The sequence below is a fragment of the Heliangelus exortis genome, chromosome 19, assembly GCF_036169615.1.
Source record: "Heliangelus exortis chromosome 19, bHelExo1.hap1, whole genome shotgun sequence".
NCBI lineage: Eukaryota > Metazoa > Chordata > Aves > Apodiformes > Trochilidae > Heliangelus > Heliangelus exortis.
In genome coordinates, this window is record NC_092440.1 from 6,454,701 (window position 1) to 6,479,527 (window position 24,827).

Sequence of the window (24,827 nt, forward strand, 5' to 3'; positions counted from 1 at the left end):
ACTGAGCATCACACATCCAATTGCTCCCTCATGCTCCCCTGCCACTGCATCTACCTCTTATGCATTTTTAACACACTGGTGTGGCTTTCTTCCCACTCCATTAACCCACTGACCAAACCCAGCTGGCCAGCCTGACTCACACTGTTCTGGACAGCTGTGGCTGCTGCTTCAGATCACCAAGTTAATGAGAGGCCACAGAGCTGTACTACAGCCAAGGACTGATTCTCATAGCAGATGAGAATGATGCTCTCTTTTGCCAGAAAGCACCCCTTCAGCTGCAAATAATGTCTTACAGTATACTCCCATGTACCCCCTGATGGTTGTTATTCAGCTTTCAAAAAGCAGCCAGTATTGAGTTAAATAAATATTAAGCCACAGAAAAGCCAAGGTGACAAACCAAACCTGACTCTGCAGCCTGTTAAAAGAAAAAAACAAGCAAACCCTGAATGCTGTTGTCTTGTCTTCCATATATATATATGTTTGTTTGGGGTTTTTTTTTTCTTTTTTTCTTTTTTCTTTTTTTTTTTTTTGCATTGCTGCAGAAGTCCCCCCAGATTTCACCCCAGACAGAATGAAAAACTTTCATGGCAAACGTAGACTTCTTTTATCATTAGGAAAAAGTATCCAGATAGGAAGTCAAGATTTTTACCACAAGAACATCAGAATTGTGATCTGAATGTTTGAGGCTGCAAAACACAGCTCTTTTGTAGCAGCCCTGGCTGAATGCTCCTTTTGCATGTCAAGCTGGCTCTTGTTTCTCTCTGCTGACTTTTGGAACTCATTTTTCAACTGGACAATTCCACATTATCAGCTGAGGCTTTGAACACTGTGACTGCAAGTTCACCAGCATCAGTCACAGAAGCATTGCTGGAATGCCCTTCTCTTCTATACTGATAGAATGTCTCACACCAGATCTGGTGATACCATTTTAGAAGTGGAATGAAATTATTGCTGGTTAGGTGGAGATTAAATATACATCATCTGTTGCTAGACATCCATTTAGATTAATGCCTCTATATTCCTGGTGTTCTTCAGTAAGGGGAAATAAAGAGCTTTAAATGGCAAAACCCAAAGTGGAATAAAAAATACTCTATTTAATTATCAGGAGCTACTGCCAAATAAAATGTGTTTGAACTGCAAAACTAATTAATCAAACGGAAATCAAAGCAATCACCATTTAGAGTGAAAAGGGAAAATATCCAGTTAGGTTTTGCCACCTCCAAAGTGAGTGATTACCACTTAGCATTATAATGATACTCCTTCAGAGTAAATTATAGACTGGCTTCTCCTTTCTTAAAACTAAAGAAATAAATTTATTCCTTCTCAGCACTCCAGAAATGAGTTTTGAGTAAACTAGGACAGTAGGTAAACTGTCTTAATCTAAACCAAAATAATTTGTCAGCCATCATATTAAATGAGTGCAGCAAATGGAACATAAATGCTAACTATAGAGTTTCCACGTTAAGAGACAAAGCACAGACAGCAATCAAAGGGGAACCAATACATGATATTGTATTACTTAGAGGATTCTCTGACAAAACCAACAGCTTTTCCTCACCAGTTCCTGGAAAAGAAGTGGAAAAATACCCCTGCATATTTAGACCTAGTTTGCTAAGTATACCATTATGGCTGGGGAAGCATGGTTGGAACTCTTAAGGCCACTCTTCATCTTGGAGAATTATGATTACCAGTAAAAACCTGGAGAGCTGCTATAACATTTTTCAGGCAATTATTGAATTATGATATTTACTTCTGATGGTTTAATCCACACTTAACAATGGGGGTCTGCCTGGAGCATCTAACACTGATAAGGTAGCTAAACCTTTTCAGCTCTGGATCCATTTTTGCCGCTATAAAACTTTCTGAAAAACTGTTCTGGCACTGAAAGTCATTGCAACTGCCTTGGACTCCATCCAAACATCCCCTGCTGCTTCTGAGAAAAGAAAGGGAAATCCATTTCACTGTCCATGACTTGTGGCAGACTGAAGAACAATACATTTCTCCTTAGTTAAAGAGCTGACATACTTTTCCACCCTTTTCCACTTAATGGTTGAACTTTGAAACTTGGCGAATACTTTATTACTCTATTTGGACAATGTCCAAGACTAAGTTCAAATGAAAAACAAGTTGAATAATGGAGTTCTAAGGAACTGAAAACTCCCTGCAAAGTGTGCATAAGTTTACTAGCTTAAAAATGTATTTCTCCCTTTTCCAATTATTGCAACATACAAACCAGGTGTCCAGGGCATCTCAGAAGCAGACTCTACTCTCCTTGGATTTTTCTAGCCCAGAACCATTGCAACTCTTTATACAGCCTCAACATCTCCAGCACTGAGGGCTGAAGGGTTGCTGGGGAGAATGACTGTTCTACCAATATCAAGTAAGGGAGGCATGGCAGCAGGATTGTTTTATAAGACATTAACATGGAAAGTTTTAGATTAGCATATCTTACCTCACCCTTGCTGAGGGGCAAGCACACTACAAATTACCTCTCAGTGAAGTTGCTATAACTCATTTAAGCTTCAATAACTCAACCACATGCAGTTGCATGCTACATTCAAGAACCATCATCCATCTCTCAGCAGCCAGAAAACATGAGTGTGCTACATACACAGATGATCTCCATTTCCTCCTACAGGGCATTATTTGCCTTAGGCTTTCTCACACCAGGAAAGTAGTGTAGCTAAAGTAGCTGTAGCCAGTGATCTAAATTCTCCTTCAGTGCTCTTATCTCCAGAAATTCTTGCTCCTGAAGCCGAGAGGACTACTTTAAAGAATAATTTTGTCAAAGAAACTACAGACACTGACCTGTAATTAGCTCTCTGACTTCCATGTCATTCGTTTTTCGCAACAGCCTGATCAATGCAGGGATCCCATCACAGTTCTTTATAGCCACCTTGTTTTCATTATCCTTCCCATAGGAGATGTTTCTGAGAGCCCCACAGGCTTTCCGATGGACCTCGGGCTTTGGGTGATCGAGCAGACCCACCAAGATTGGTATCCCTTTGAGATGCCTCACGTCCTTTTTGATTTTATCATTCTCGTAGCACAAGTGCTGCAAGTAGGCTGCAGCATTAGACTTGACTGGATCAATAGGGTGGCTGAGCATAGCAATTACTTCAGGGAGGTCAGGGTCCCTCCACCTGGGGTCTTTACGGATGCTGTCAATAGAGGGCGAGCGCTTCCCCAGCCGGTCAATGCTCGCCATGCTGCCTCTCTCGGGCTGTGCCAGAGGTGCTGCGTATCCACCATGAAGGTAAGGGATCCTCTCTTCAACCATCTCTGTCTCGATGGGGTCCTCGTAGCCTCTGTAAGAAGCAACAGTCCGAAGAGAAAGAAAGAGGGGGGGAAAAAAAGCACATTTAATCAATCCGTACTTCTGAGCCGGCGTAGAGATTTCAGCTATAAGTAAACCTTTTGATACCACAAACATCATTAGGGGCAGAATATTTACACTCCCAAATAATTTATTTGTAGTAACTTGAAAATTATCCATAGCTGAGTATTTAGCAGTGATGGGACTACAGTACAGGATTTGTTTGGCTAGCAATGAAATGATGACAGGAACTGCAAGTCATCAAACAGATTGCTTTCATTTTGGTCACTTAGCAAAACAATTACAGTAAAGCTGGATTACATTTAGTAGGAAATACTGAGTTTCATTAATGCCACTACATCTGAAACAAACCAAGCCTCTAATTAAAGGCATTCAAGGCCTGGACAGAGACCACAGATGCTTTTTAGTAAGTATGGGAAGTTTCACTACATTTCCATGTTGATGCTCACACAGGAATACTGAACTCAGCAATATACCTAATGATGGAAAGCCTCAGTCCTGAATCCAAGCATGTAATAAAAATCTATCTTGAACAGAATCATCTGGAACACGGGTAAGAGGCTGATGGTGAAGAGACCCTGGTTACACTTTTAACACCAGAATAATTTGCCAGAAATCCAAAACAAGTCCAGTACTGATATTTCCTCCCCAAACCAGCAAGTAACCTGGATGTTGGACATTCCTGAGATCATTTACAGCATTAAGATGAATGAGACCCATCTTGTGCCATAATTCATTGTGTGTAACTGAAGCAAGGTCAGCCACAAACAACTAACATGTCTACTACTTAAATATTCCTGTCCTAGTTCACACAAAGGGCAAAGTTACAATCAGTACTATAGAAAATACTCTAACACAGTACCTTCTCACACTGGAAAAGTCACTATTTAAAATAATCATCATCATCAGTATTTGACAAACACTTCTTTAAAAACCACCCCTGCAGCTATAATCTCTAACCTTCAAAAATCAATACTCCCTCTGATCACTTCCTACAAGTAGCAGCTAGAGAGAGAACATTTCTCCAAGAGATTTGTAAGGAAAGGCATTTAAAAGTTCAGAATATGTTTGAGATTCACTGATATACTTTTTGTCTTATTTAAAGTGAAACCTTTCATGTTCCAGAACATGAACAGTTTGTGCAGGGGAGCTTCAGTGCATGTGCTGTGCACCCATGAGATAATGCTTAAATCCTCAGGAGAAGTACAAAAAGAAATCTGAAACCTCATGTCTAGATGATTTGTCATATTCATCCTCTCTTTCCTCTAATGCTACTCTTGACAGATGTCAATATAAACTGACTTCTAACATATTTAAATTAAAAACAAACAAACAAAAACAATCAAACAAACAGCAGTAGCTTTTTGCCCCCCCCCCTTTTTTTTTTTTTTTCCCCTGGACTGATTAGCTAGTTTCAATTGCTAGAAAATGATTTTTAAAAACTTTGCTTTTAAGCACTGACTGATGTTACTGAACAATTCCTGATGTCATGCTGAGGGAAATATACACCATTAGAACTCGGGAATAAAATGGAGTTTGGTGTTATCCGAAAGGGACTGTTAATTAAACTGTTCTAGGGAGAAGAGCAACCGGAGGTAGAGACTGAACTTAAGTCTTGAACAATTAATGCTTTTAACATTAAAAGCACTTCCACTGCCTTTAAGTTGCTTTAATTGCTGTTCTAAACCATAAACTGAATGAAAGGATAAAAATGGGCAAGTATCCAAAACTCAGAATGCATTTGAAGAAACCCTTTTATCAATGCAGTTATTTGTATAAGTGTAATTCAGTCTACACAGTAATTCACAATATCTGGACAGCCATTGTATTTTGTTACATGGAACAAAGCCATTTCCATCATCCCAAACAGAAAGTAACATTGAAAAAATTTATTTCTATGCACATATACAGGGTAAAAGTGATAACAAAACCCCTAAACTAGTAGAACAAAATTTCGGTTTTATGTATGCAAATTCAGGACAGCCAGCATTAAAACTACAACAAAGCTTCATTTCTCAAACTCATCTTCATGTAAAATTCTTACAGGCTGCATAAAAGAAATGCAGTAGAAGAGTAATTTTAATAGGTGCCCTCTGCACAGCTGTTTTTTAATTCACTTGGTAGCTTACAATTCAGTATATCTCAACCCTATGAGCTGCCTACAAGAAAACTAACTGAACACCACCTCAATTACACCTGCACAATTAAGTTTCTCTCTCCTTCTCATCCATGCAAATACACAAAGATGGTTATTGACCTGGAATGGAGTTTGTTTGCATTACTTCCACAAAGCCTTCCAAACAGAACCACACAGATGGGCCCACCTGCCTCATGCTGTATCCCCTCCCCTGTGCTGCAGTTCCTAGGTTTCATCACATTTGTCCAAAATAAAACTTCAGTTAGGACTTTTTAAATTGTAACACTCTCGTGACAAAAAAGAACACCATATAACTCCTGTCCTAACAACACTTTTTTCAACTGTCAGTCACTAATAACTAAATGTGAATACCTGAATACCTCCTGCTCCTGCCATCCCCCACCTGATTCTACCAGACCATTCTCTTAGTAAAAAAATAGGATTTCAAGTTTAACACAACCATTTTAGCACACAAAGACAGCTGCTTTAGAACAAGACAGTGTCTCTAAGGAAAAAATATGAACATCGGTAACACTGTTGCTGAAATAAGCCCACACAGGCCAGATCCAACACACCTCTAGGATGGAACAGTGTCAATAGTTAGCCACTGGTTAATAACTGTAACAAATACCTGGCTAAAGATAACTCCTGGACACATCATCCTTCAAGACCCTTAATAATTATCTAAAACCTCTCAGATCCAGATGTGATATTAAGAGCTGTACAAGAAAGCTGAGTGAAGGCAGCTCAGACTCACATGACTGCGGCCATCAACTCTGGAGAAGTGGGGGGGGGGAGGGAAAAAAACCCATGAAAACAACCCAGACTGCAATCAACAGAAAAGAATCCTGAAATATTATACTGAGAGAAGCTCTAATACATCACTTCTGCCACTGCTTAACAATGCTGAAGGAAAGCAGTTTATCAAAAGAGATCATCTGCCAACGGGTGATGCAGAACTCCCACCAGGCCTCTGGCGGCCGTGGCTGACAGGAATCCCCTGGCCCAGGCCAGGCCCCATCTCCACCCCGTGAATGGGGGGCCCAGAGGTGCAGAGTAGGCAAAGTCTGAGGAACTCAAAAGCAAATATCTATCAGGAAGCTAAACACACTCAGTTTCTGAAGACAAATAAGTAAAATCAGCAACACATTTACAGAGAGAGAATAATCTTTCGGAGTCAGACTGGTGCAGGACAACGATGTTTTTTCACACCAGCCTGAGCAGCTCCCTTGGAATGGCAAGTGACTTGACACAGAAAGACTAACAAAGGCTTCAGCAGAAGCTCAGGAGGCCAAGAGCTCTTTACTTCTGGGACTGAAGAGATCTGTCAGTATGCCAGAGCTGCAGACTGCAAGCATCTTGCTTTCCATTTGTCTGTAGCAAGGCAGTGAAGTTTTTGGGATGCTGTGAGTCTTGTTAATCACCTGTCTCAGGGAATTGATCAAAATGCATTCTAGCATGGATAAAAAATTGTGGGGGAGCCCTTCATAAGTAAATTTGAGTATTAAATCGGAATTACACACCTAAATGCTTTTCTCTCACCCCAATTTATTTTGAAGTCTGACTTAACCAAACATGCCAAAGAAGAGAACATTAAGTGCCAAGCACTGCTGTAGAAAATAATGTATCTTACAGCATAATCAGTACAAAAGAAAACAAGGAAAAAGCCCAGCCACAAGCACTGAAGAGCCAACAGAGGGAATATTTGCCTTTGTGCACTTATCTGGATTTGTAGATGTTTGTGAGAGGGCATATTTTCCTCCAATTTAAAATGAAATATAAGTAGCTTAAAATTAGGCTGCTGATGACAGAAGGAGAGCACAATAGGCATTTATCTCTGTGATCAAATGGAGCAGGCAAGAGATGGAAAGAACAATCTGTACTTGTAATCCTCTAGCCCAGGAATCCCTCCAGACACAGCTGCATTTCCTCCTTATCACGCAGAGGGTGAGATTCACTACCACAGATTCAGATGAGAAACCTCTGTTCAGTCCTCTCAGACAGAACAGCATCAAAACCAGCAGCCAACAGTAGGATCCTTATTCTGCCTTTCCACTATTAACAAACGAGGGCAGCACTTACTGGGAAGAAAACAAGAGAATAACTTCAGTTTCTCCAGCAAGTTAGCCAACTGAAGAATTCTGTTCACAACACAATGAAGATGCCCAATCTGAAAGTTGGTGATATGTAGAAAAGCTAAGTGTTGTTATTACACCCACTCTACACATGTAAGCTTTTTGAAATCAAAAGTTCAATCAATTTATCACATTCATTCAATAGTTTTCACAAGGAAGAACGTTTTTTTAAAAACCTAGAGAGGATAATCAGGTAATAATCACTCTCATCTTGTACAAAGCACTATTTGTAGTCTCGTTTCTTGCAGATCAGTAGCAGATCTGAAATGCAGCTTATTGAATTGTTCAAGTATTTCTTTGAAATGTCAAAAAGTAACTACTTATGAAGAGGCTCTCAAACAATTTTCTTGTGTTCTCACCAGCTAAAGTTTGCTGCAACAGTCAGGCTAATTACTTGTCAAATCCTCTTGATCATATTAAATATGGAAAAAAGTCACAACAAAAGAAATGTTAAACAAAAACTGTGAAATTGGTTCTATCCAAGCTGCAAGAAACAATAAATCAAAGGGATGTTTAAAAAGAACAACCAACTTTAAAAATGCAAATGGGCAGGTTCTAAGAATAAATTTAATTATTCATTATGCATACAGTTTGAAAAATGTTAATAAAAAATTAAAAGCATTGCTGCCTGACTGTTTTTAATGAGAACTGTAAACTTGCTTAGATTCAGGGGAGTAAAAATTAAAGTTTTATAGATTGATCAGTATTTTGGCACCCACTGGCTGCAGGTATTCTCTTTAGCCTCAGAAAACACTGACGTTGTTCTACTGATTGGTAAGCTTGCAAGATCAAAGTATACAAGTTTTTCAGGTTTATACTCAAAAGATGACTTTCAGCTGAATAATAAAACTCTCTTCCCAAGCTTGCTTATATTTTTCTCCAAATGCAAGATGTGATAGATACAAGCACAACGTAAACAACCAATATCAGAAAATATGGCATAAAATAGAGCACTCCTTGCAAAAAGGACTGAACCAGAAATAATTTGTGACTGATGACTTTAGTTACATTAAGCACAACACAGATGGCCTTATCTGCCCCTTTTATAGGCACAGGGCAAGATAATGACCTGCTCTTAATAAATGTTGAAGGATTTCAGTGAGATTCAGAATAACCTGGTCATGCAGCTGAGGGTGTGCAGTTAGCACAGGATCAGGAGCTGAGGCTGTCAAACACCTCACAAGACAACCTCAATATAAAAGGCATCCCTTCAGCACCAGGTATCAGCTTAACTGCAACACCAACCAGCTGTTTACAATTTTTGTTTGGCAGATGTGCACACAGCCAGCTCTGTCAGAAGTCTCTCAGATTACAAGTTCCTCTTTTCACCTTGTTATTGTGAGATGGCTCTGGGACAACAAAATGCAGTCACAGTTCTGTTACAGGAAGAGGGGAAGAAAAGTAACTTAACCCTCTTCTAAAAGATAATCTGTTTCTTTCTAAATGCAGTGAAAGTGTTTCTGAGCACCATCCTTACTCCCTCTGTAGTTCATGTGCCTTGTGTACTCATCTACAGGCTACTGAAATGATGGGCTCTACCTGTTTTTCTGTCAAGTAATTCCAGAACCATTAGGAGTTCAAACGTACATGTGCAACTAAGCAAAAGAGCTGCAAATTAGAACTGTAAAAAACAAAGGGGTTTTACCTTCCTTTGTGAGGTCTCCCTCTCTCGGGCAGACCTGCAGATGTCCTCCTGTTCACAGTGGAGTAATCAGGATCGAGTTCATACCCCTCATCATCCACTCCAAGGCTGCGGTTGTCATCTTCCAGCCCATAGGGCTCCGGCTGGAAGCGTTCCGGCTGGGAGCGGTTCAAGTCAACGTTGCTACTCACTGGCACCTGAGGCTGGGCCACAGGAGCGTAGTTGTCCCTTCTGCTTGGCAAAGTGAAGCTACCATCATCTGGCCTGTAACTGTTCCCTGGCATGTAGGCGTAGCGAGGACGGTAGTTGACACCCCGAGACAAGCTGCCATAGTTATCAGACAGATCCCCATAACCATCGTGACTGATGTAAGGGCGATATTGGCCTTCCTGACTTTCAGGGTAAGAATCGTTGTAGCTGTTGTAAGATCTGGTTAACGTGGAAGATGCTTGTGGTGTGATGTACCTCTCCCCGTTCTTCATGTACCTTCTGTCTATTGAATCTGTGTAGCTGCCCATGGGAGAGGAGCCATCCATTGCTGGCAGGCCATCGGGCCCAAGCGGCACCTGACGCACTGTTCTGGTGGTGACGGTTTTGACCATTTTGGTAACCTGTGAAGAAGTAGCAAATAAATATGTTAATTTATTTGTTAAGTTGTTAATATGTTAATTTGCTCCTTTCTGCACAATGTGATGAGACACAGGGAGCTAGAACAGCAAAAACAGGGAGAGAGCATCACAAAGCACACCAGGGTGACTTGCCTGGTAAATGGAAGCACTACTGTAACCACAAGTTTATCTGTTAGATTAGGTGAGGCTACTCCCTGATCTGTACCACTGTGTGACTTGATGGAGCTCAAATTTGGCAGCAATACTTAGGAAACCATGATCTCAAACAGAAAAATTTCAGGCTTACATCAAACCATCACTATACAAGTTCAACAGGTAGTTGGGGTCATTCCATCATTTTGATGATGTCATTGAGCAATAAAAACCAAGAGTGCCACACAGTTGTTGCAACTGCAAGTAGCCTAAACATACTGGGCTAGAGAAGCTTGTTTGAAACATAAAAGAAATACTTGTACACAAATACATCTTTACCTTCCTGACACCTCATTTCAACACAGGTAGAATTAAACATTATTTCGCGTAACAGACAAAAACTGGAAATGGCAAGTGTCCAGTTCAGGGTTTGTTGCCAAAGGGCCAGAACAAAGACTCCTCAGGAGTTTTCAGGACAGTGCTAGAAACCAGCCACTATTTACAAACTAGCAAAGGACCTTTCTCGGTTGTTCTCCGGGACTGTCTTCCAGTGACACGCAAAAGCTGTTTGTGGGAGAATACAAAGCCCAGCAGAAGCCAAGGCATCCATACCTGACCCTTAACAAAGCTACTTTAACCTATAAAAAGTCACCCTAACCCCAGTAAATGCCAATTTTCAGCCCATTGTTAGAAAAGTCCAACTAAACAACAGAACAAGACACACACAAGAAAAGCAGGAGAAACAGTCCACCAGAGTACTACTCACATGGAGGGAGGTAACAAAAAGCAAAATTTTGAGATAATTGGGGTTTCTAAAGTATACAAGGATAAACAAACATCAGTAAATGTCATTTTCCTTCATACTAGCCACAGAATGAAATAAAGACATGAGCAGAAACAGTAACTGTAACATGTGTCCCTGGGTTGTTCAATGGCTCTGAAGTCTAAATAGATATTTTGACCTATAGCCTCTGATTTAAACATTTAGATTGGCACCAGATTATCCAAGCTGCTGCTACAACAAAATAATTAAGAGTACATCTCTTGAAGTGGCTCCAGACATTTCCTCTAGCCAGATGTTTTCACACAGAAATCCCAAACAGGAAAAATTCACCCAAACAGCATTTCTTTTCGTAGAGACATCTGTGAGCAAATGATACTTCAGCCTAATGAAGTAATGAAATCCTGCAAGACTGCAAGCAGCACAAATGGCTCTCCATCAAAGACAGAATTAACCAGCATCATGCTGAATAAAGCATAGCCAGGTACCAACATGACCTTAGTATTGAATTTGGGTTAGAGCTGAAAGAATTTGCCTCTTCCACCAACGGGGGTTTCGTGTGCTTAAAAAAGCACGTATTTTAATAACTAGAAGAAAGGAAGCCAGAAACTAAACATCAGTTTCATGACACAGAATCCAACAGTGGTTTTTGCTTATTACCAGCACACAATGCTTCCACTTTCCACTGAGTTATCAGCATGACCACTGTCATGGCATTTATCAAACTAAGCAGCATTTAGAAAAGAAGAAGTTGTTGTGGCTCACAGTAGCTCTCGGTAAATACGCAAAATATGCAAGGCAACAGAGCTCAGCATTCTCCTACTGAAGTCTGAAACAAAAGTTTTATTCAAAGCACTCTGTCCATAAGGGATCTAAGGGAAAAGCAACATTTCTCAGGCCTCAAATATGTGAGTTCTGCAAAGCAATGACAGAAATGGATGAAAGCTACTGGGCCTCTGTATTCTTGAATTTGGGAATCAGTGACAGGAATAACAGGAAGGAAGGTAGTGTTTCAACATTTTGATGAATCAGAAACTGATACTTTTGCCTAGAAAAGAACAAAGAGGCAGCTTTCTAGATGCCAGGAAGAACACTCACATAACCCCACAAAGCCTGCTTCAGCACTATTCAACAGGAGCCAGATACTTTAATTCCAAGTCTCTCACGTTGCCACGCATACACAGCTTGTCATGGATGATTTTTCATAAAGTTGTCAAGATCAGGCAATACAAGATACCTAATAAACCAGGTCTGGCTGCAGCAATAGCATGAAAGGACAAACAAGCTTTGGCCTGCAGGATCCTTGGACAAAGGCTTTGCAACAGAGCCATCACTGCTGCACGTCTTCATTCAGTACTCCTACTGCCTATTTTGGACTCTTAATTAATTTTTGATAGTTTAGGGGGTTTTTGGAGAACCATGGTTATTGTCAACCAGCATGAGGTACCACAATACAGGAATGTTATATTAAGAACAAATGTTTACAAATATTTGGTACATATCCATAAAAGAACTCCAGAAACACTTTGAAAATCAATTCCTAGAAAATCTGGAACATACTAGGTTACAATTACTGATTTCTACACCATCCGGTGGTACTCTACGGAGTATTAAGATTTTTTTTTTTATATGAGCAACACAGAATGAAGATTGATTTGCAATTTTTTCTCCTTTATTTTCCTGTCTTTCAGACTAGAATAGAAAAGTTTTCCATGGCTGTGGCTAGTCAAAAAGACACACTTAGCATCATCCAGCACAAATCTGAAAAAGTTGAAAACATAAGCACAGCTTTACCTCCATTATTTTCTGAATGCTGCCTCTTAATGAAAGAATCAGGACAAACAAAATCTCCTTGTCAGATAGATAAAAAGGAACACTTAATTCGAGCATTAAAGTACACATTTCTCATAGCATAAAAGCATTCAATAATGCTAAAGGTATTATGGTGGGGACCTCATATCAAGTCTTTCAGAGTATTTGCACTCATGCCTCATCTGTCAGGGTGAGACAGCTTTGAGATAGATTTATTATGTGATAAAAAGACTTTGTTGCCTACAGGATAATAAAGGAAAGCTTTCTGGAAGCAATTAGCCATCACACAGAGGAAGGTCCATTTATTAGGTTTCCAAGCAAAGAAATAACAACAAACCAAACATCTTTATATCAGGGAATCCAGCTCAAGGGAATGTTTCATTTATATTTCTTAAAAGAACACAGGCAGTCTTGAGCAGCTGACAGCACAGTAATCTCTTCTCCCAAAGTTTTTGTTTTTTCCTTAATTCTGATGCATTACCCAGAGAGAAGAAGCAATTCCAAGTGGGAGTCCAAGCAGATTGTCTGAGACACCTGGTCCTTCAGATGCACCCAATCTGAGAAAGATTTATTAGCATGAACTCCTCATTACGGGTATGTTCTAATGAAAAACTTAAGAGATACAAATTGCTCTGAGAAAATGTAATTTCACTTCCCCTGCTTACTTTCCCTTTCCTAAAGAAAACCTGTTTAAAGAGGTATTTTAGCCTGATTATAAATCAAAAGGCTCTCAATTACTTCATTGTTACAATCTCATGCAGTACCAGATGAAAGTTTTGGGTTACTCTATGAAGAGGTTGTCCGAGTATGCTTAAAATATATTTGCAGTACTTTTATTTCCTGTAAACTGCATTAAGGTTTCAACCACAGTGTAAAAAAAGATAAAGTTCCAATATATCAGCTTATTCAAGCACTCTGGAACCAAAATCTAATGAGACTGCAAGTTCTTGCTTTCACTGCTGCTCCCTGCTCCTCAGAATATAACTACACATCAGGTCTACTGATGCTGCCATTGTTCTCCTCTGCAAATAGCAATTATTTTGTTAAATAATCTCCCTTTGGGCCCCACAGTAATGTTCTCACTAATTCTGTTTCTGGAAATATATTTGCCAACAGAGAATAAAAGAAACATTCACACTTTTAAAGCAGCTTCTTTATTTCTCTGTTCCTCATAATTTTATTTGTATTGAAGGATGGGAAAAATGAACATTAAAATACTCAGGGACTGGATTTCCTGGATGCATGATACAAGTGGCTGATACAAGATGCAGATGATACAAGTGGATCCTTCTAAGTGCAAAGTGCTCAGACACAAGAGGAGAAAAGACAGCACTGAGATTCCAGTTGAAGTGGGGTATCATGATCTAACACAGTCATCTCTACCACCACCTAGAATTTTGCCTTCCATTTTGTTATTGAGGTTGGTTTTATTTCTGTTTTAATTTTTGTTTGTTTTTTAATAAACTACATTATTAAAGCAGACAGAGCTAAAACCTTTGTTGAAGTTATGTCATTAAAAAAAAAAAAAACAGATGGGAAGACATGCATAAGAATAAAGGCATTCTGACATCTCTGATATTTGAACTGTGGATTGTAAAAATTAACCAGCCCAAGCAGGCTGAATCTATTACCTTTCTATTAAACACTGTGTAAGAACTCACCCCATAGGTTTTCAAAACAACATCTCAAATTTCTCCCCTTCAATTTTAAGCTTAACATTTCACATTTTCAAAGGGCCCTCAGCTTTGGCTGAAATCCATTCCTGCTCTGTTACCTAATCCCCATGAATCTCCTGCAAAGTTTTGAAGAACTGCATCTTGGGGTACCTGGCACTACCACAACCTGGGAGTTTCAGTCACAAGCACTTGCCCATCTCTGGTGCTAAAAAGTGGGAGCAGCAATTAATCTTTGCTTGGAGAGATCTGGCTTTGCTGAGTATTAGAAAGGACAAGGCAAAAGAGTGGACAGGAAAGGAAACCACTCTGTATACAGATTGATTACACAATTTCTTATCAGAAAACATAATTTTCAATGAATAAAAGCGATCTAAATATTTCCAATCTTTTAGCACTTCAAAGATAAAAATAAAAGGTGCCTGAAGAAAGAAAAAAGCAAACATTAACACAAGCACACACACATCTAATTTGCTTTACTGGGGTTCTCTTGAGCCACTTACAAACAGGCTGCCTTTAGCACATGGCAGAGTTCCAGTCCACAAGCAGTAAGTGGTAGTCTTCTCCCCAAGGTGACTTTCACTGTCTTAGCATGATAGGTATTTGGCTTCCAAAGAGATTACAAAGTTGAAATGCAGTATTATCTGCCACATCTTTTGTGCAGTTAATGTTATGTAGAGACCTAGTACAGCACTAAGAGAATAACAGTTTGGAGAAAATTACTCTGAGATATCTCAGTTTGAAAAGGCAGATGTTCTCTTTTTAAAATATGTCAAATATTAAATTCTATTATGCTTTCTTCCTGCTTCACTGCTACAGATAACTTCAAAGATGTGGGGAAAAGCACAGCAAAACTGTCAATGCTTCTGTATTAAGGTTGTTTACTTAACACACTACTGAAGAAAATAACCTTTATAAATTAGGGTTTTGAAACAATGGTGTGGGGGAAGGAGTACAAAGGAATACCAGCATACAGGAGCATTCACATTTATCTACTAAAGAGGAGGAATTTCAGTAACAGATGAGATATTATTGAAAGTAACTGTGAGGATTTCCACCACAGGAAACGCTGCTCCTTTAAAAGGATAAGAAGTACCTTCACACTAAAGCAAGATCATGGGGCTTTTGCTCATTTTGGTGTTTTGGGGGTGGTTTTTTTAGTTCTTTTTGGTTTTCTCTTTTAAATCTTTAGGGGGAAATGGGTTGAGACAGAACAGCAGTTCTGGGCTCAACAAAGATACTACTACAGCACAGTGCATGCCCAGTGGGCACACGTTTCCATCTCTCCTTGCAGAGAAGAGATTTCCTTCACTCATCTGAGCAGTAAGGTCAGAATTTTGCCAGCTGCACAGAGATACCAGGAAAATTAATTTTCTCTCTAAGACTTTCAGATATAAAAGTATGACCTATAAAAGCACTGTGATGATGCCTATTAGAAGTGATAGTAAGTCGATGCCAATTAACTCCAGGACACTTAACTCATGCTACTAAACCCTAGTGACAACACTTCTCATTGCCACATTCCCTACCAAAACAAAAAGTTGAACAACGATTTGATTTAAAAAAAAAAAAGAAATAAAAATCTGACCTTGGATGCATATCTAAGAGCTGTTAAATCTACGCCATATTATCACAGCAAGGAAAAGTCAAAACAAAATTTCAGAGACAACAACCACCTCAGCAAAGCCACAGCAGCCCTTCTGACAGAGTCAGGGATAAGTCAATCCCATCCATGTTTTGATATTTCAGAATCACTTCTCTCAACAACTGTATTTTTTTTAAAAATATTTTTTAGGTGTTGGTCTTCTTAGCAATAAAATACTAGGAAACACCTCCTTGTATGAAAGTTGAAGTCGGTGACATTGTTTAAAACAACATAAATGTAGAGAAAAAACACTGCACTTTCCCCCCACACTTCAGTGCCTGAAGTGTGCAAACCTTGCTCCTTGAAATGGAGCAGTAGCTCTAGGGCTGCTGTTTTTCCAAGTTTCTTTTCCCATATGCAGGCAAAATGCCTGTTTTGGAGCTGCCACTTCCTTTTCTGTGGGAAGATGGAAAAATAGCAAGTATACCCCCCACAGGAGGAAATGGGACCTTTTGCAGAATGACAAACTCCCAGCTTTAACAGTGGCATGGCTGTGACAGACAAACTATTTCATTCCATGTGGTCCTGTTATCTAGGGACCACTGCATGGCCTCTCCTCTATTTTTACAGTCATAGCTATCATTTTATTTCCTTGCATAGCTGCACTTAGAGTCTCCTACAACTGTGCACTACAATTGCTGCATGTAAAAAGGTGTCCATCACCACTGTAATTTTATCACTTCCTTCCTGTAAATAACAGTTGTTGTTGCTGTCACTAGAAAGAAAACAGCATTTCTTTCAAATAAGTCACAGATTATTTGGAGAGCTAATCAAAATGAAGGTTTTTTTTGTTTGTCTATTTTTATTGTAAGACCTTCATCTCCTTCCAACAATGAGAAAATAGGACAGTTATATATATCTTCTAACCACGACAAATATTAAACCACATAACAATGTTAGTAACAATGTGTGCAGGCCCACTGACCTCAGGAAATCAACATTCATTTACTCAAACCTGAGGATCTGATATTCTGAATAGGTATTTTAGAGGTCTACAATTCTGGAATGCCAGTAATAATAAACACTGACTTATGCAGTGACCTCCATTTGACTCCTTCAAAAACAGAAAACAGTTTAATAGTTTTTTGGCTTTTTTTTTTTTTAATCAGTGCTGTTTGTAAGCTTTGTAAAAAGGAATCACCCTTAATCTTTCACAAGACCAGAACCTAACAAAGATTTCAGCTCAACTTCCAAGACAAGGCACATTAATGCTCCAGTGGTACCCAAAAGCATGCAAGGCAGCCATGAACATACAGCACCTGCTCAACAGAGACTACAAAATTCTTGCACATGGGGGGAAAAAAAACAAACCAGCAAAATTAGAACAGATGCAACACCTTTTATCCAGCTGAACCTGAGGTACAGCTTTGCTTGAGAACACAACCAGCTTTCCTAAGGAGTAAAATATGATTCACAAGATCATTATAGAATTTAAATGCTGTGGTGTTATTCAAATAGGATGTTTCTTTTTCTAAAGGACAAATATATAATCACATATTGTTACTGTAGATTGTAATTAATTTGAAGATACATTTTCAAACACATTTTCCTCAGCTGCCAAAGTAATTTACTCCAAGCCCTACCAACTCATCTCATTCTCCTAACACTGTATGTGTTTTGGGGGCAATGTTTTCAACTGTTTCAGGAAACTAACATTAACCTAAAAAGAATAAACCATCTGGGGAAGACTTTCTAGTGGTTTTTATTAGTGAACCTGGATAATTTCTTCTGTTCAATCCACAGCTTCATAACAAGCTGGAACAGCACAGCTGAAAAGGAGCAAACTAGACAGAGGCAACACTGAAAAAAACTCCACTGAACACAGCTTTGCTGCCAAACAGAACATTCAGAATCAGTAAGGATTACAATAGCATGATTGCCATCACTCATGCTACTCCCCAATATTTTTGCTTTGTGCTTATTTTGTATTTTGCCAGTTTCCTCAGTGATTATTAACCTCTCACCTTGGTTTCAGTTCTCCTCGTGGTTCCATCTTCAGAAGTGACAATAGACACGTGAGAAGTGGGAGTCCCTGGGTCTTCCTCCACAGTAACTGTCTCTTCCACCATTTCTTGAGGCTCTTGCATCATTGCTATTGATGTCTGGTTACTGGGGCTTTGTTCCTAAAGAAGCAGGCAAAAAATAAATGAGCTTTTCACTTCTACCATCATGGTATAACTATTCCACTGATTGCAGCCTTCTCAATTGAAAAATCACGTTTTACTGAACAACTTGCAAGCACAGTTTCAGAGAAAGAAGGTTTACTGTCTCAAAAAAAAGCAGGCTGCAACGATGCTGGCATAGCTGGGCTTAGCTCAGTAAATGGAAACCATGTGAAGCATCCATCATGTACTTCATATTTACAGACAACCACTACAAACTTATATATAAAACTACTTTAAGCTTTCTCTTCAATTCCCGGTATAGGAGTGGAATTTTTGTCTGTAGAAGTATTCATTTGGCTCCATAGTGAACAGGACCACTGGCTTTCAGAGCAGTTAATGCTACACACCATTAAAAGTTTATTTCCATTAGATGAAAGACACTCAGCTACAGACTACAAAAGGTTACAGAACATCAAGACCTACTATTAAACTGACACCTTTCTCAAACTGCCCAAAACAATAATAATTTTTAAAAATTGACAGCTAGATATTTATAGCTGAATTACATCAAATGCCACCCTTCTGACACCTTCCCTTAGCTAAGTCCCTAAGATCGAACTGGCCATCAGCTTATTTAATTTTGTAACAGCCAGACAGCATAAAGGAACACTAAACACAAAGAAAGCAGATCAAAGGCCAGTTCTTTCAGGGATACTGCCCAAAGAGAAGGCTTCAGCTGCTCAGCAGCTCTAATGTCTGAACTTTCCCTTTTCTTACGCAACTGTGTATCTCAGCACAGAAATCTGAGAGGCTCCCCTTTGGTTGGCGAAGGTATAAAGGTAGATGGTATTTCAGAAGTTTCACAGCAAGTAGCCAACAGAGAACTAGCTTACATGCTGAGAAATAAGATTTTTCCCCCAGCATTATTAATCCTCAACTACATAAAACGAAATGATAGACTGTTCATTTCATTATATGCCCTGAAGGTATTGGGCTACACTGGCCTCAAAGTCAAAGCAGAGCTTCTATTTGCACAATCTTGTCAAACAGGCACACAAAGAACATCCTTTATTAAGGAAAATATATGTGCGTGTACACACACACACACACACACACACACACACACACACTTATGTGCACAGGCACCCTTTTTTCATTAAAGAAGACAGACACGGGGCCATAAACTGCAAAATGAACAGACTTTCCCTAAAGAAAACACCATGGACAAATTGTGTACACATTTTCACATGACAAGAAAGCAAAATGACTGGTACAAAACTGTTGCCATGCCAGTGCTGAGCCTAATTACATCAAGGTTTAAACATTCTCTACCTGGAAGCAGCTTTACCACCAGGAATCTACAACTTTCTACTTTCTAACATTTTACATAGAAAAATTGCTTTTCATCTCAATTATGAGTTTTGGATTACCCTCTGTGCTGTGCCATGTTTCGTGCAAGCCCTGAAGGACAACACCCTTCCAAGTGACAGGAGCAGGGTAGTGAGGTCTCATTAAGCTCCACAGGAAGAAGTGTCATTTAATCCTTGTGTGACCTACAATTTGCTTTGAAACAAGCAGAGATGTCTCTGTTCATTTCCCTTTATTTACATCTGTAGTCTTAACATTCTGGAACTTGGATTTCAGTAAGGAAGATGGTTTCATTTTCAAGTAAGTGCTAACAGTAACCATGACCATAAGGCTTCAGGCAATTATATAAGCCAAAATGCAACACATAGAAAGCCTCCAGAGATAACACATGCTGGACTACCAGAGGTGATAGAAGCAGGCACTGCTTCCATTTCCACTGAAACCACAGAGTAACTCAGGCTATAGAATAAATCAATAAGAGTTCTGAAATCCCAAAGAAAATCACTCCTTCCAGTCTGCAGTACTTAATCATTATGGCCATTAATTCATGATACAGAGCGAGTCCTTTCAGATGTCAGGCTCTCTTCTGCTCACAGCTTCAGAAGGGAAACCAGCTCCTGGGACAACCATTAATCCCTTCACATTTTTCTTGAAGATAGTTTATTTATATAGTTTAAGTCCAACTCCCTTTTCCACACCCCACAGTAAAGCTTCCCTCTACACAGAATTTATACAATATTGCAATACAGAAAAGTCTCAGAACTCTGATTCATCTTGGTGCAACCCCAGCCTTGTCAACAGCAAAGAAATCAGCTACACACAGAGATTTTTTCCACTATACCTTGCCCCTGTAAAGCTCCTCATCATCTCTAAGGCACTGAAAGCCAAAACTGCTTCAAGGTGAGACTTTCTCACTCCTCTCACACAGGTATGTACACACACATCTCATCCATCATCTTGAGGTGACTGCATGAAGTTACTCTTTGTTCCCCTACAGATTGTTCAGAGACAACCTCTGGTTTGTGATAATAAACCTGAGGAGATGAAAGTTGGAAAGGAATATTTTGCTATTTGAGCTTTTGCAAAACTTTTTCTGTATCAAGAAAAAAAAAGTCTCCCTTTGTATTCAGGCTGCCTGTGGGCACGGGAAAAGTTTAAAGCTGGGCACTTGAACATGAGAAAATTGCAAAGCAGAGCATATGGACTTTAAATGAATACTGCATAGGAGTTTTTATCCTCTGGCTGCTTCTAAACAAAGATTCAGGGAGATATGGTACAGAGCTGCATCCCTAAAAAAGAAAACTGTTATTAAAAGAGACGTCACCATCAGAAAGAATAAAAGCTTCCAAAGTTCAAGGTAGATATCCAAACACAGACAATTAACCAGACTGCATCTTCTTGTGTGAGCTACTGAGGACACCATTTGAGCAGTGTGCAAAGAGGACAGCCTATCACCCAGCTTACTTTTCCCCAGTTAGCTTATGGGGATGGTTCTTTGATCTCCCAAACCAGTACTTTCTCCACATCACTAACTTGGAGTTATCACAAGCTAAAGTGAACGGAAGAAAGATGCAAAGATTTTGTTATCTGTTTTTAGCTTCCATCATTAAGGATTTTAGGTCATCACAAACTGCAGAAACTGGGACACATTACCCCTTTCAACCACCTTCCTCTATGCTCAGCTTCCAAGTCAGTATTTAGGACACTCTTCTGCTAAATACATCTCAGATTCTAAGCATTTGGCATGTAAGCCTTGTTATTCAAAGTAAAACATAAGTTGCCAGATAGAGCTGGAACGTGACACCCCTAATAAATAATCCCACCAGTAGTTCCCTGCCTGTTAGAGGTAGGTAATTCCAGTTTAAAACAACACACACTTCTTTGTTTACCTTGCTGAGGCTTTCAAAGCAAAAGCAAGCAGAAAATTCCTCTTGACCCACCACACTGTCCAGGATCCTGTGGCCCTTCCTCTACTGTCAAACAAGAGGTATCTGCCATGTCAGGGCACAATCACTGTGATCATCTGAGTATCTGGAAACCAAATCTAAAGGGAGATTTTTTCCAGTTCTCTTCAATGAGGGACCATTAGAATCCATGACAGGTCCCGCAGGTTGGCTTCCTTCTTCTTCAGGAATCCTCCCTTTGAAGAAGGGCCCAGAACTGAGCTTAACTAGAATTCCTGGGTCTCTGGGTGGAAGCCCCACATGCAGCTTGTCTGAGCCACTGAATTCTGTCAGTGCACTCTGGGTCCTGAGGGATCCCTCAGCCAAACTAAAATGGCAGTGATTCTCTTACAACACACACACACATTTCAAGGTGATGTAACCCCCACACACACACACCAAATTGCTAAGCATTACCCACAAGGTCCCTTTCAAATAATAATTTTTAGCTCTTTTTCCATGAAGATTATAAACCAACATCAAGTTACCAGAAGAGATTCCAATCCAGTTATTGACTAGGGTGTCAGTAGTCATGGCTTTTTTCCCAGCTTATTTGAGTACCAAATGAATCCTATCATGTTGATCTGTGCTTGCATCTCCAGCATGCTTTATAAAAGCCAAGCTATTTAAAAAGCAAAACAACAATCAATTTATCCCTGGTCTGTAAAAGTTAAGTGCAGATGAAACAGCTAAAGACCTTGTAAAATAAGCAAGAATCATAAAATAACAGTAATTCTTGTTTTGTTAAAAAACAGAGTGATTTACCATTTAGAGCACATATCTCCTAGGGCTTATTTTGCATTAGAACACTACGGCTTCTGTAATCATCACCATTTCAATTCCTAGAGTCATACTTCCACCAAAGCAGCTATTTTATATCTTTTTTTAATAAAAGAATAACCTCCCCCAGGAGGTTCAGACATCCTATTTTACAACAGTAAACAATGTTCTTTATTTTCTGCCTATGAAACAATTTGAAAGAGTCTGGAAAGAATATAAGATTGCAGGAGATTATTACTTCCACTAAAACAGCCACTCTTCAAAAACACTGAAAACATGTACATCAAATCATCATTCTCCCGGATACCCTTTGTTCAGCAGATTGCAATGCAAACTACTTAGGCTACTGTTTACTCCAGGCTACTGTCAAATTCCAAATTTGAAGGTTTTTTGCAAAGCACAAAGGCTGATTCTACACCAGTGGACATACTTGTCCTCAGCCAACCCCAGCACAGACAAAGCTCGAGTGTATCAACTCCTGTGAAACACAGGACAAGTCTTGGCAGAATTAATGGCATTGGACAACAATGTTAATTGAATTAAATGTGGATTCTTCCACCTCCTACTAGTCTTTGTTTAAATTACTTACTAAAAGCTCCAGTCCCTGTGAAGCATGAGATTATTTATAAGTACAAAGCAGACAAGCATCAGTTTTGTCAGTCAAGTCTCAGACTGACATTCTGTACAACTGGTCTTCTTCCAGTTTGGCCTGTGCTTCCAGCTCAGTTGTGTCCTCAAGCTGTTATTTGCTGAAGGTATGAGGAGGAGAAAGGAAGACATAAAAGAGAAGTATGCAGGAGCAATAAAATATCAATTAAAAAAGTCTATCTTGAGATCTGCAGCAGACTGGAATCCCCATGGGACAACAACAAGGAAGAAAAAACACGGGTGGAGGTTGTTGAACTTTTTTTTTAATGAAACTGTATTTGTGGCAGATCTTTCTCCAATACAAGATGCAGCTCCCCAGCAGCTGCAGACTCTCAAATCTGATTACCATCACATCCTCCTGTCTTGCCAGAGCCCACTTTCTTTCATCACAGCCTGCAGATCCCTGCTGTGCTCCCTGTCTTGGATTTGTTCTGAGAGCTTTCTCTAGATCTCAGTAGTGCAACAGCTGGAATCCAAGGTAACCAGCACACACACATCACTGAGCCTGTATCATCTGAGAGACAGCCATATAGGAGACTGTCTTACTCTATTAAGATTGTGTTACAGGAATGGTGAGAAAGAGGTAAGCCCTCACATACAGCAGTATATGCACTACTGGGAGGTAAAGCACCTTCTGGAAGAACCTTGGAGCTTTATGTTCAAGGACAGCCACATGCTCCTCTTCAGTTCAAAAAATGCAGCAAGGTTCAGGTCTTCAGCACCAAGTCACACCTATCCAGACTCTACACAACCAGCTGAAACATTGCTACAGAGGTGATCAAGTGATGACACGTTCAGTCAAAATAGCTCTGGAACAATGAAAAGCACATGGACCAGCCCATACTGAAGCCTAGGTAGTGTATAATGCTGGAAAAAGGGTTTGTAAGATAATGATTTTAAGATAGGATTGCATAAATATCTACTTTGCTGCAGATACACTGATCTCCATGTAGTAAGACTATTTCTCTGGCTTATGTCACATGAAATAAAATATGTTTTTTATACACATGATATATACACAGACAACAGATTCAGCTCACTTCAGTGTGAACCCAAACACCTTAACTTAGGGCAAACTTCAAGCTCTCTGTTAGAGCCTCTCAGACAAGTTCTACCCTACTGTTGGTCATTTCAGAACATAAGGAAAACGTCATCCCTAAATGAAAGTAAGGCTGTCCTGGCATGGGGTACCAGAATGAACTCAGCCACACACCACAATGCACTAACTGTTTCCTGAACCCTTACACACTTCCCTTGTCCTTTAGAAACACACACGACAAGCAACTAACAAATAATGCCAAGAGTTTTTAAAGCACCAAGGTTAAAAAGGAACAGTTCAGCAACTGAAAAAACCCCTCAACTACAGAGATTTTGAAAAGCCACAAAGAACAGCGCTTTTTTTTTTTTTTTTTTTTTGCAAGCAGGCATGGTAATTCACCATTTGAAGGCATCACACCTTTCAGGGAAAGCAAGAGGCAGAGGTGAAGGAGAAGGAATCAAAACCCAGACAAGGCCTGTAGTAGTAATATTCATCCCTTGAGTATGGCAAAACACACTGGGGTTCTGTTCAGCCACGCGGTAAGTGCCCATCAGGAGGGAAATCTACAGTGCTTGCCCAACGGTCAACAAAGAGGCCTTTTATGCTATTTTAAACAATCTGAAGTGTCTCAGTTAATGGAAGGCCGGGCAATTGGCCCTCAACTATTTCTAATTGACTGGAATGATGGATGAAGCTAAAGGGAAAGCTGACCCACTGAACTTCTCCATACAAAGCTAGAAAACTGAAGGAGATTGTAAACAGTTTATAAGAAGGAGAAGTGGGAGAGGCTGAACCCCAGAGGCTTTGCTCCTCTCAACCTGCTGTTGTTTCAGATGAAGGAAAACAAAGAGCTTCAACTCAGGGCAACAAACAACAAAAAATACAGGGAAGGCCTAAACAAATAGGGTATTTTTCCCATGCTCTCCTCTCCATTCTCCAGTTGCTACTTAGCTCTGCCATGCAAGCTGGTCCACTGAATCAGAAAGGGCAATTTGTCACTTTGACAAGCAAGACATTTCTC

The 24,827-nt window shown here is 39.7% G+C and overlaps 1 protein-coding gene across 10 annotated transcripts in view; it reads right to left on the reverse strand.

Moving 5' to 3' along the window:
* Positions 1–24,827, reverse strand: part of ARVCF (ARVCF delta catenin family member) — a 243,566-nt gene that overhangs the window by 65,623 nt on the left and 153,116 nt on the right. For all 10 annotated transcript variants that reach the window (XM_071763528.1, XM_071763535.1, XM_071763536.1 and 7 more), the window contains 3 exons: positions 17,888–18,046; positions 9,255–9,862; positions 2,809–3,308 (listed from right to left, as the gene is read on the reverse strand). In XM_071763528.1, the coding sequence (XP_071619629.1) occupies positions 2,809–3,308; positions 9,255–9,862; positions 17,888–18,046 (1,267 nt within the window). The remainder of the gene's footprint in view (positions 1–2,808; positions 3,309–9,254; positions 9,863–17,887; positions 18,047–24,827) is intronic.